The 14,056-nt window shown below is 36.8% G+C and overlaps 1 protein-coding gene across 1 annotated transcript in view; it reads right to left on the reverse strand.

Annotated features, from left to right (window-relative positions):
- ST8SIA6 (ST8 alpha-N-acetyl-neuraminide alpha-2,8-sialyltransferase 6) overlaps window positions 1-14,056 on the reverse strand; it is a 124,894-nt gene that overhangs the window by 3,696 nt on the left and 107,142 nt on the right. Inside the window, exons 5-7 of the mRNA XM_032163368.2 lie at window positions 9,558-9,702; window positions 5,176-5,288; window positions 1,055-1,147 (exon numbers count right to left, since the gene is read on the reverse strand). Of these exons, the coding sequence (XP_032019259.1) occupies window positions 1,055-1,147; window positions 5,176-5,288; window positions 9,558-9,702 (351 nt within the window). The remainder of the gene's footprint in view (window positions 1-1,054; window positions 1,148-5,175; window positions 5,289-9,557; window positions 9,703-14,056) is intronic.

Consider the following 14,056-nt stretch of genomic DNA (forward strand, 5'->3'; position numbering starts at 1 on the left):
AAGGGAGGGAGGGAGGAAGGAAAGAAGGAAGAAAGGGAGGAAGGAAGAAAGGAAGGAAGAAAAGAAGGGAGGGAGGAAGGAAGGAAGGAAGGAGAGAAGGAAAGAAGGGAGAGAGGAAGGAAGGAAAGAAGGAAGGGAGAGAGGAAGGAAGGAAAGAAGGAAGAAAGGGAGAGAGGAAGGAAGGAAGGGAGGGAGGAAGAAGGGAGGAAAGAAGGAAGAAAGGGAGAGAGGAAGGAAGGAAGAGAGGGAGGGAGGAAGGAAGGGAGGAAAGAAGGAAGGAAGGAAGGAAAGAGGGAAAGAAGATTTAAAATAAATGCAAATATAGATATACGTATAGGTTATTTTTAAAAATTTCCTCCACACATTGTAGTATCTATATGTATGATTTAAATAACTTAGTATCTTTGTAAGTATAATTGTGAGTGTTTAGAAAATATGCTTTGAAAGGCAAGTTCAATATTTATTTTTTTCTTTCAAGAGATGCTATAACTATTAGCACAAACATATTCTATTACTAATGCTTATCAGTCACTTTTGATGAAAACAATGGAGTAGAAACTTTGTATAAGATTATTTATTAGCCAACAATTTTATGGTAGTTACATTGCAGAAATGAAAGATGGTAATTATTTTTTAGTAATAAACTTTCCAACGTGATAACTATTTTGCCAGGTTGTCTTAGCCTTTACTCTCTGAAGTTTCTAAATAGAGTAAGTTTTATCAAGAAAGTGCTACCAAGATAGAAGAGTAATGCTAACACTCTAAAAGAAAATGGAAAAAAGTGGCTTCATTATTGTTAAAAGAGATGAAGAAATAAATACGTTCTCATTTGATTAGCTTATGACATTGGAAGTACAACTGAGTCATAACTCTTATGAAAAACAACCTTGATAGAATGCCATAATTTGCAAATGAATTCATATATATTTTTCCAGAAACTCATTCCACCTGTATTGCAAGTCAGTCTCAGCAACAAGATTAGTGCTTAAGCTGAGAAACATGTTGAACAATGAAAAAATGTTCTTGATCAGTTATGTAACTTGCAGCTACTTACTTCAGAGTTATGATACTAGGATTTATAGTCACAAGATTTGTTTTACTGCCAACATCTTTACTAACATCTCCTGTGGTTGGGGGGAGGTTACACCTTAAGAGACCCTCAGAATCCATTTGGTTTCTTTTTTAAATTATTTACTTTAGTAATTACTCAGTTCTTAGTTGACATTTCAATGTTGTGTAAAATATACACTTTTGAGACAGAGTCTCGCTCTGTTGCCTAGGCTGGAGTGTAGCGGTGCTATCTGGGCTCACTGCAAGCTCCGCCTCTCAGATTCAAGCAATTCTTCTGCCTCAGCCCCCTGAGTAGCTGGGACTAAAGGCATGCACCAAGCTAATTTCTGTATTTTTAGTAGTGATAGGGTATCACCACGTTGGCCAGGCTTGTCTTGAACCCATGACCTCAAGTGATCCACCCGCCTTGGCCTCCCAAAGTGCTGGGATTACAGGCATGAGCCACTGTGCCTGGCTAAAATATACAATTTGATAAATGCTTTCAATATGGATAATGACTTTTATAAGTATCAAAACCAGAAATGACAATTACACCTTGTCTAAGTTTAAAAGAGTTCCTAATCCTTTTATTAAAATTGTTATTTATATTATTTCTATTGATTATGTTCCCATAGTGGTATGATCACCAATTTGCATATTCTTAAAAACTTGATGTACTGTGATTAAATTATACAGTCTGCCAGAAGCAAAGACTAAATTAAAAAAATGAAAACCTCCTGATTCCCATGTGGATAGTTTTGCTGCCAAATTATGGTGTTAATAAATAAAATCCTAGTGTTCTTATAGTGATGTTTTCATACTGATGTTCTCATCTTCCTTTGAGTACTAATTTGCTTTTAAATTGGAAAACAAATTAAGAATTCTAATTTTGAGTAATTATATTCTTGTCACAAAAAAGGAAAAATTGGTTATGACTTTCTAAATATCATTTACTGAATTTCAAGTAGTAAGGCTAAACATAAAAAGGGAGCATCTTTGAGTGCTTCCTAAGGAAGGTTGCTCAAAGTTGATGTGGTCTATAACATGACTGAAAATGAAATAAGCTGTACCATGTCCTATAAAACACATGAATGAATGAAACATGAACTTCCCTCATTGATATAAAAGCTATGTCAGAAAATAAAATAAATACGGCACCTTGGTAAAATAAATATGAATCAAATATTAATAATAAATATTAAATGATAAAGATTAATCATAGGTACTAGGCCATAAAGGTGATCTCAGTAGTGGGCCTCCCACAACAAATGTCCTTTCTAGAACAGTCTCATATTCTTCTGAATAATCAAAAGTGATTTCTAGGAGAATATCATAGGAGACTCCATAGGGAAGGGTATTTTATAGACGAAATACAGTAAGTTTTGGCTTAAAACTTAAAAGAAAAATATCTCAGAATATATTTAATTTATGAGTCTAAAATGCCCGTGTTTCTAGGTTCTATTTTTGCTGATGCCAGGTATTTTCCTGAATATAGAGTACACACGCACGCACACACACACGCACAAACAGTAGTATAGGTCATGGTATGTACTATACATATGTACATATATGTTACATTTAAATTATATAACAGCATTATATGTTATTATACATGTACATGCATACCTATTATAGATTATATATGTAATATTAGTATATTATATATGTATATATGTGATATATGTATATTATATAACATGTATATATAATATGTAATATATAATATGCATACATGTTATACATATATAACACATAATATGTATATAATATGTAATATATAATATGTATACCTATACATATATAACACATACTGTTATATAATTGTATTTATTATATATGTATATATAATATGTAATATATACATATTATATATGTATAATTACATATAATACTGTTATATAATTTTATACAGAATATATGTATATATGCTATTATAGATGTGTAAAATGTATGCATATTGTTATATAATATGTACATATGTAATGTATGCATATTATACATATATAATTACACATAATACTGTATTATATAGTATATTATATAGTATGCAATATACTATTATATACTATGCAATGTACAATATATTATATACTATCTATGATAGAGTATTATATATTTATCATACATATGTATTATATGTATAGATAATATGTAATATATAAATACTACTGGATTATGTGTTACAGTATACTATAGTATATATGTGATTATATATATTATTACTACTCTTATATATGTGATTATACATTACTACTACTGTAATATATATATGATTATATATATTACTACTACTCTAATATATATATATGTGTATATATAAACCGGTATAGTCATGTATAGCAGTAGTATATATAGTCGTTGCCTATTTTTGTTCCTCACACGCTTAATTCACAGCTCCAGATCTCTTGAAATGAAAAATAAAAGTTTGTTTTATGAACTATCAACCTGAAGCACCAAAATAAGTACAGGCTTTAAAAAATTAAATATATTTTAATGACACCAAACACGTCTAGCCCTCATTTTGCCTTTCAGTTCGAATGGCTAGTTTTAAAGGGAATTCTATATTCAGGAAAATACCTGTCATCAGCAAATGTGGAATCTAGAAACACAGACAGTTATTTTAGAATTATAAATGAAATATCTGCTGAGATATTTTTCTTCTGGGTTTTAAATCAAAACGTATTGTATTGCCTATACTTGCTATAAAGTATAATGAATGTTTAGGCCTGATCCTTATCACAGATGTTTTGGGAATTTTAAGCCTATAAAAAGTCTACTGCAAGAAGAATTATCTTCCTTATGGCTTTTTCACACTGAGTACTTGAACAAAATGGGTAAACCATTCAGATATTGGCCATTTTAACACTAATCATGAAGAACACATTCAATAATTGTTGCACTGTCGGGTCTATTGTGGCTTCATCATTACCTGCAGCACAAAATGTAAAAATGAGATTAAAATTGGGAGGGAGCTGTTTACTAGAAACCCTGTTTCTTTTTCAGTTGCTTAAAAGGGCAGCATTAAATCAAGAGGGATCAAAGCATCTCCTCTGATGTATGAAATCAGTGCTCCTAAAACAGGAAGAACCAGACTTCCACTTAGTCTTGGAAAAGGTGCATTTCAATTGAAACCCATCCTCAGAAGGATGAATTACCTTTCCATTACACTGAGACAGTGGAGATGCTTTGGTATGGCTTATTAGTACAAGGCACGCAGAAAAACCATTTTGTTTCTATTTTTGCATGCTAGCTGATACTCAGATAGAAAACATTTTTTCTTTTTTTTTGAGACAGAGTGTCGCTCTGTCGCCCAGGCTGGAGTGCAGTGGCGCAATCGCGGCTCACTGCAAGCTCCGCCTCCCGGGTTCATGCCATTCTCCTGCCTCAGCCTCTCCGAGTAGCTGGGACTACAGGCGCCCGCCACCACACCTGGCTAATTTTTTTTTTGTCTTTTTTTTAGTAGAGACGGGGTTTCACTGTGGTCTCGATCTCCTGACCTCGTGATCCACCCGCCTCGGCCTCCCAAAGTGCTGGGATTACAAGCGTGAGCCACCGCGCCCGGCCAGAAAACATTTTAAAAAACCAGAACTTAGAAGCTGCACAAATTTGTTTTTTAAATTGCAAGCCAGAAAACGAAATAATGATATAGTTTGCAGGCCTGAAAAATGTCTTGATCAGCATTTTCCCAAGTATTGTCTAAGAACAAAACATCCTTGAAATGCTCTGTTAAACAAAAACAAAAACAAACAAACAAATAAAAAAAGATCTTCAAGGTCAGGTGAGTCTGAGACATGCTGCCCTCCGGAGGCCTCCCAAGGTAGCCATAGTACCCATTAACATACTGAACGCTCTGAAAGGTCCTGCACTACCAAACCCTCTTTCACCACAACTTCACCCAGAGTTTCCTAAACATATATAAACATAGCACATTTTGATTCTTCTGGTACTGACATTCTGAGGAACTCATGAGCCATATAACACTTCAGGAAAACCTTCCCGGGTAATTAGTAGACTTTTGTAACAGAGTTCAAAGGTGAAAATATACAACAGATATCTTTACACTATCCCCCTCTGAAGTACCCAACTGATCTTTTGTTTCAAAGAAACCAATTTGACAGGTCTTACCTAAAAACGAAGTCGGATTTATCTATTTCATTTCCACAGAGAGACTTATTCAGAATTCCCCCATTTCCGACCACTGCACACTGATTATAAGGGTACTCCACAAAAGGCTGGGACTAGCAGGAGAAAGTGGAAAACTACCATGAAATACCGTTAATTTTAGAACCATAGACAACAGCCTAATTCTAGTAACTTAACTCTTTATACATGCTAAGGAGAAGAATAAGAACAAGAAAAAGCAGCAGCCCAGTTTACTAATCAACTTATTATGACTTAGTATAAAAAACCAGCCGGGGCTGGGTGCAGTGGCTCACACCTGTAATCCCAGCACTTTGGGAGGCCAAGGCGGGTGGATCACAAGGTCAGGAGTTCAAGACCAGCCTGGCCAAGATGGTGAAGCCCCGTCTGTACAAAAAATACAGAAAAAATTAGCTGGGCGTGATAGTGGGTGCCTGTAATCCAAGCTACTCGAGAGGCTGAGGTGGAGAACTGCTTGAACCCAGGAGGCGGAAGTTGCAGTGAGCCAAGATGGCACCACTGCACTCCAGCCTGGGCAACAGAATGAGACTCCGTCTCCAAAACAAAACAAAACAACAACAACAAAAAGAAACCAGCTGGGTGCAGTGGCTTGCATCTGTAATCCCAGCACTTTGGGAGACTGAGGTGAGAGTCACTTGAGGCCAAGATTTTAAGATGGGCCTGGGCAACAAAGCAAGACTCTTGTCTCTACAAAAAATAGAAAAATTGGCTGAGTTTGGTGAAGAGCGCCAGTACTCTTTGCTGCTTGGGAGGCTGAGGTAGGGGAATCACTTGAACCTAGGAGTTCCGGGCTGCAGTGAGCCATGATTGCACCACTGCCCTCCAGCCTGGGCGACAGAGCAAGACCCTGTTTCTTAAATTTTAAAAAATGTATAAGTAAAATAAAATAAAATAAATCATTATGTGAACCTAAGTTTCATTTATCTTGAGAGAAATAGACATCATAGGATACACAGCATAATGTAATAATACAAAATACAATATCATGTATTTTTCATCACATAATTAAGGAAAAAAACTAGAATGGAAAAACCCCATATTCTGCCTTTCTGATAAACAAGGACATTTTCAGCAAGAAAGAGAAAATAAAGAAATTACGAAGCAGCATTAAATCTATTCTAAGGCATAAAATTAATAGGCGATTTAGCAAAAATTTCCTGTGCTTCTTAAATAGTTAGACCTTCAGGCTCAGTAAGGCATTAGATTTATGCCTGCCGTCTCTGCGAATGACCAGCCAGCGTGCTTCAGGGAGACCTACCAACTGGACTGACATATTTCAAATTCATTTCCAAGACCTGAATCTTTTTTATTCCTTTTAGGACCCGGCCTGCTTACCCCAGAAGGTTTCCTATTTTCCCCAAGTTCTCTGCAGCCTGAAATCTAACTTTTCAATTCAATGGTGCACTTTCCTTCTCTTTCCCCGTCACTTTCCATGCAGTAATAATAATGTGACCTTGAGCCCACAGCCAGGGTGCCAGCTCATGCTTCCCAGTGATGAGGTCCTGATCTACCGATTTTGTCTGTAGGATTAAGGTGTAAGTCCTCAAGAGCAGAGAGTCTGTTAATTATCTTTTAATTTCCCCTCATTTTTCCCTCCCGATCTTGCATAGTGCAATGTGCACAGCTTTCAATATCCATCTCATGGGCTTTCAACAAGCTATCCCACCTTCTCACTAGGCGGCTTTGTGAATAAATCTTATTTCTTTTGCAAAACCGGTATCACGGCAATTAATTTACTGCACATGCGCAGAACGAACCTGACCCTGGCCTGTAACCATTGAAGGGGCCACTGGTAAATATTCAGGAATTTTGTGAGCTGGTTTTTTAAACCATTGGTAACTAAAAATTGTTCAGGGTGGGGGTATTGACACCACTGAACTTGGCAAAGTTTACAAAATCAAGGCACATCGCCCTTGCCAAAGTCAGTTTACCAGCCCCACTGGCAACAGCCCAGGGCCGATGTGGTTCTGAGCAGCCCAGAGTGACAGAAGATGCCCCAGAACCGCTGTGACTGCTGTCTGCCCCTGATGCTGGCTCTGGGAGCTGCCCAACTAGCAGAGAAACTCGGTTTCAGTACAACTGTCTCTGTAGGTTTGTCTTTGAAATGTAAAAGTCATATTGCGTTTTTTAAGCAAGAGGCACTATTTCAAGTACATACTTTATTAGCACATTTAACCTACACAGCAACCTTTTGAGTGTTTTACAGATGGGAAAATGGAGGCATGAGTCCAAGTAACAGCTAGAAAGTGGCAGAACTGGGATAGGAACCCAGACAGTTTGCTCCAGAGTACCTGCTCTAAACCACTACATATTATCGTTTCTCACATTCCATGGATTAAAATGATAATTATGTATAGTTATATATCTTATTCCTTGTTATATCTGCAATGGCTAGCAGAGTGACTGGCTCTTAAATGAATGGTTCCTAGATACCTCAGGCTATTTCATGTCACTGAACTTCTAGCTCAAGATGGCTTCAGCCAGTATCTACTAAATGGTGACATCATAAATTCTGAATTGTATAGATAGGGTAGGATGCAAAAATGCAAATAGGCTCATTATGGTATAAAGTAGAAAAGATTACTGAAGGAAACATATCTCAAATTATGCATTCACAATAAGGAATGTTTTTCTCTGGTTTCTTGGTCAACTGGGAGGAAAACATCTATATGCTTTAGTATCTCATGTTCAGTATGAATTTAAATAAACTACAAATCTCAACATTTCCTTAAATAAACCTCCTAAGAAAATGCAAATGTGCACGCTCCACTGACTGCTCATTGCCCACTCTGGTTGAAAATCAACTTTTATTTTTTTCTCTGCAAGTAACTTGCAAAGTTTGTGGAGGAAGTAGCTCCATATCATTTCATTAAAACATTTAATGCAATCTTCTTGTGTGCCCAGCACTTCATCCTGGAGAGTTTCATGTAGAAGGGCAGAGTAAAGCAACGTGGGAAAGAGGACATCTCCGCCACGAGCCCCGTCCATGAAAGGAGAAGGCTGAAGCAACACAAATAAAGGGACTTGGCTCTGCAATTGCTGCTGTGTTGACTGCAGAATTTCCTCTCCCCAGTTTAAAAAAGAAAATCAGTATAAATTTGGAAAGTGGATGCAGTTCCCAGTTGCATACATAATTATCAGGCCTATATTAAGGTAATCCTTTCAAAGTGCCAAATGAGAGTAAAGTAGTTGCCGCTCCTCTGTTCTGGTCAGTCGAAAACATGGCAGACACTGGCAAAACCTGCATGGATGAATGAGTGAAAGGGCTCACTGTCCAACTTTCCAAGGCTTTCCCTGATAGGAAAGATAAATACTCTTTCCTTATCATCTTTTCAATCACTGGTCATTTCAGGGCATCATGAGAAAGCTTTAAAAGTTATATTTTTGTGCCCTTTTTCTTCCAGAAAATTTACAGTATTTTTTTCTATCATATTTATTTCTCAGTCATGCTCAGCAAGTTATTCTTCCTCTGAATCCTAATATAAAAAAAATTGGAACAATTTACATGAGCAACAAAATTTAGCTGAAAGAGGTCAAAGCTCCAACAAAAGAAAACTGTAAGAATCTCATATCCTACAGTTAGTATACTGCATATATAGAGGGATCCTATTTTGACCATCTTGATATGGCCTAATTGTTTTTTAGTGGAATCATAGAAAGATGCTGGAGAGTGTATGTTTATAAGCAATGAGATGTTTGTGTTCCTCAGAACCAAAACTTCCCCAAGTGTGGATTTGCATTAAGGGTCGAGTTTCTCCTTACTGTGTGAAGTGGTTTTATATCATATCATTACTCATTTTTCTAATTTTAAGAATAGGTAGTGAGTGCATACATGTACTGGGAAATGTTCTAGGGGTTTGGGATATATCAGTGAACACAGCAGACAACAATCTCTATCTTACGTTGGGTACGTTTATTGACTATAAATTCTTACATATTTACTTCCCAAAGATGAGCCACATAAACGCACCGTTCCTTGTGAAGGAATTGATTTAGTCACCACAACTGACAATTGGAAGAATCTTACTGGAGGTGAAAAATGGCCGTCTTCACAAGCCTCAGTAATTACTAAGCAGGGAGCCCAAGTGTCTCATCTCATTCAAAGAAGAGTCTGGAAGACTCAGGACTGGAAGAGCTTATCATTTAAGATATAAATAATCCTTCCCTACAGAGCCACACTGCATTCAAAATGGACCTTTTAAAAAATGGCCCACTATCTAAATTTTATGCAACATAACAATGTGGTATTTTAATTGATTCCACCATAATTGTAAGTTACAGCTTAAAGTAAAAGAAAATTCACCTGGAATGGTAACACAAATAACCCACCACAAATCTTTACTCACCACTGGAAACATATGAAAAATGTTCTTCTTAATTGGGATTTCTTTTTTGCTTTCCACCTCGTAACTCATATTAGTCCCAACTGGAGTGTTATCCTGAGAAACAACAAAGTTTTGAACAGCATCACAGCAGGAAGCAAGTTTTGCTCTGCAAAGGAAAAGAATAAAAAGGAGGCCAAGGTATAAGACTAAGAAACCGAAAATACAGACCACATTGGACAATGCAAAAGAGGATTTTGCCAAACTGACTTTCAAAAAGAAGATAATTATGCACAAAGGTGACTTTGATTTTTGTCCTCCAGGCTTTATATCCCTTGAGGATTGGGACTGACTCTCTTTCTTTCTTTTCGTTCTTTTTTTGTCTTTTGTTTAATCTTATTTTGATTTCTTTTTTAGTTTTTTTTTTTTATTTTACTTTAAATTCCAGGATACATATGCAGATGTGCAGGTTTGTTACATAGGTACATGTGTGCCATGGTCATTCGTTGCACCCGTTAACCCATCATCTAGGTTTTAAGCTCCACATACATTAGGTATTTGTCCCAATGCTCTCCCTCCCCTTGCCTCCAACAGGCACCCGTGTGAGATGTTCCCCTCCCTGTGTCCATGTGTTCTCATTGTTCAACTCCCACTTATAAGTGAGAACATGTGGTGTTTGGTTTTTTGTTCCTGTGTTACTTTGATGAGGATGATGGCTTCCAGCTTCATCCATGTCCCTGCAAAGGACGTGATCTCATTCCTTTTTATGGCTGCATAGTATTCCATGGTGTATATGTACCACATTTTCTTTATCCAGTCTATCACTGATGGGCATTTGGGTTGGTTCCATGTCTTTGCTATTGTAAACAGTGCTACAATAAACATATGTGTACATGTGCCTTTATGGTAGAATGATTTATATTTCTTTGCCTATATACCTAGTAATAGGATTGCTGGGTCAAATGGTATTTCTGGTACCAGATCCTTGAGGAATCATCACACTGTCTTCCACAATGGTTGAACTAATTTACACTCCCACCAACAGTGTAAAAGCATTCCTATTTCTCCACAGCCTCACCAGCATCTATTTCTTGACTTTATTTTTTTATTTTTTGAGACAGTCTTGCTCTGTCCCCCATGCTAGAGTACAGTGGCATGATCTCGGGTCACTGCAACCTCTGCCTCCTGGGTTCAGGCGATTCTCCTGCCTCAGCCTCCTGAGTAGCTGGGATTACAAGTGTGCACCACCCATGCCTGGCTAATTTTTTTAGTAGAGACAGGGTTTTACCATGTTGGCCAGGCTGGTCTCAAACTCCTGACCTCAAGTGATCTGCCTGCCTCAGCCTCCCAATGTGCTATTCCTTGACTTTTTAACAATTGCCATTCTGACTGGCATGAGATGGTATTTCACTGTGGTTTTGATTTGCATTTCTCTAATTATCAGTGATGATGAGCTTTTCTTCTTATGTTTGTTGGCTGCATCAATGTCGTCTTTTGAGAAGTGTCTGTTCATATCCTTTGTCCACTTTTGATGGGGTTCTTTTTTTCTTGTAAATTTGCTTAAGTTCCTTGTAATCCTGGATATCAGACCTTTGTCAGATGGGTAGATTGCAAAAATCCCATTCTGTAGGTTGCCTGTTCATTCTGATGCTAGCTTCTTTTGCTGTGCAGAAGCTCTTTAGTTTAAAATCAATGTGCAAAAATTACAAGCATTTCTATACACCAACAACAGACAAGCAGAGAGCCAAATCGTGAGTGAACTCCCATTCACAATTGCCACAAATAATAAAATACCTAGGAATATCGTTTACAAGGAATGTGAAGGACCTCTTCGAGGAGAACTACAAATCACTGCCCAAGGAAATAAGAGAGGACACAAACACACGGAAAAACATTCCATCCTCATGGATAGAAAGAATCAATATTGTGAAAACAGCCATACTGCCCAAAATAATTTATAGAGTCAATGCTATTCCCATCACACTACCATTGACATTCTTCACAGAATTAGAAAAAACTACTTTAAATTTCATATGGGACCAAAAAAGAGCCCATATAGCCAAGACAGTCCTAAGCAAAGAGAACAAAGCTGGAGGCATCATGCTGCCTGACTTCACACTATACTACAAGGCTACAGTAACCAAGACAGCATGGTACGGGTACCAAAACAGACAGATAGACCAATGGAACAGAACAGAGGCCTCAGAAATAGCACCACACATCTACAACCATCTGATCTTTGACAAACCTGAAAAAAACAAGCAAAGGGGAAAGGATTCCCTATTTAATAAATGGTGCTGGGAAAACTGGCTAGCCAGATGCAGAAAACGGAAACTGGACCCCTTCCTTACACCTTATACAAAAATTAACTCAAGGTGGATTAAAGACTTAAATGTAAAATCCAAAACCATAAAAACCCTAGAAGAAAATCTAGACAATACCATTCAGGACATAGGCATGGGCAAAGACTTCATGACAAAAACATTAAAAGCGATTGCAACAAAAGCGTTTTTTTTTTTTGCGACAGAATCTTGCTCTGTCCCCCAGGTTGGAGTGCAGCAGCACAATTTCAGCTCACTGCAAATTCTGCTTCCCGGGTTCAAGCAATTCTCCTGCTTCAGCCTCCTGAGTAGCTGGGACTAAAGGCACCTGCTACCATGCCCGGCTGATTTTTGTATTTTTAGTAAAGACAGGGTCCAAACGTATTGGCCAGGCTGGTCTTGAACTCCTGGCCTCAAGTGATCTGCGCCCTCAGCCTCCCAAAGTGTTGGGATTACAGGCGAGAGCCACTGCACCTGGTAGTTTTTTTTTTTTAATCTCACTAGACTTCTAACTGGCCCTGGATTGTAGCATGGTGACTTGGCAAGATAAATGGTAAAGCAGTTAAACATACTTATGTAGGGACCTTCTCACCAATAGAAAATACTCATGAATATAACATTTTTAAAAATACGAACTTTCTTCTGATGATGCTGTTATAACACTAAAGACAAAAAAGAGAGGATTCATCATAATGATTTTACAATAATTATAAAATACAGAATTTAAGTTAAGAACAGTATCACAGTCACTAAAACAATACATAATAATTTATTGTGAGACAAGTCCAATGAAAAAAAGAAATATCTAATACAGTGAATTTTTAAGTGGGGCAAATTTAAAGTTGCCATTCCTTATAGAAAGCCCAGCGAAGCATAAATTAATGCCAAGCTACATTTCAAAATGATTACCATGGAGTGAAACATTTTTATTAGAATGTAGACCTAGGAAGTGCTTTCAAGGATCATCTGAGTTAACCCCCAACCTCTGGCAGGTGCATGTAGAATCACTTAGAATTCATATTTCATTTCTTTAATTCTCTAATGATGTAGATTCCTTAAAGTCTCTTGATAATTGTTCCAGGGTTTAATCAACCTTAAAGTCAAAGAGATTTCTGCATTTGCACAATGAAACTATGTTTTAATGTAAATCTATTTTCCTTGTTAGATTTTCATAGAATCTCCTTATGAAAATACTTCACGTACTTGGAAATGGAAATCAAGCAAAGCTTTAGCCTTTTTCAATCTTGAAGAGTTTACAGAATTTTCTCTTCTCTCAGGTTTTCCTCACAGGACCAGTTTTTCATGATTTTAGTCATCTTGTTTCTCTTTAAACCTCAACTTATTTCTCCATATTACTTAAAAATCTGTATCCAAGCCAGATCCAGTCGTAAGACAAGAGTCAGTGAATATTCAGCAAGAAATGTTGATGGTAGTGAGTCATTAGAAATAGTCTTTCCTCAGCCCACACTTCTATTCTTGGTTTGGTCCTGCAGAGTAAGCTTCCAAACATGTTTCTACTGAATTTTGCCCTTTTGAAAAAATACAATGCTCTAATTTGTCAAGGTCATCTAAAATTTAGTCTTCTGAATTCCAATAATTCTCAAGTAAGGGTGATATCTGCACCTCAAAGTTAAGGTTTTTAACAATACTTCTTATCAGTTACCTTAAATAAGTTAAAATATTCATTAAAATGGTATATCCTTCTTAATTGGATTCTGTCACCCACTTATGATTTCTTTTTGTATTTTATAACCTACCATTTAAAAAAGATGGTTCATGGAGATTAACAAAAGAGAAAAAATGAAAATGAAATGGTGTGTAGTCAAAAACATGAAACTAAGTAGTTTTTAATTATACATTTAATTTGATAAAAATTTGTGTGACATATTGCAAATTCAGAAATTCTTACGAATATATAATTTTTAATGGCTCTTTTATCCAGCATTTTGAGAAAAAGCAACATAATAAATTCTCGTTTACCTTTGGCAAACAATTTCTCTAAGGATATTCAGTGCCTACAAGAATATTGCATCACCAAAAATACTAAATCAAATTTCCCCTTATGCTTTTTAAAACATATTAATAGTGTTTTTGCTGAATTTTTTTTTTTTTTTTTGATAGAGTCTCACTGTGTTGCCCTGGCTGGAGTGCAGTGGTGGGATCTCGGCTCCCTGCAACCTCTATCTCCTGTGTTGAAGCAAT

Source organism: Hylobates moloch, unplaced genomic scaffold (genome assembly GCF_009828535.3).
Source record: "Hylobates moloch isolate HMO894 unplaced genomic scaffold, HMol_V3 SCAFFOLD_2, whole genome shotgun sequence".
Lineage (NCBI taxonomy): Eukaryota > Metazoa > Chordata > Mammalia > Primates > Hylobatidae > Hylobates > Hylobates moloch.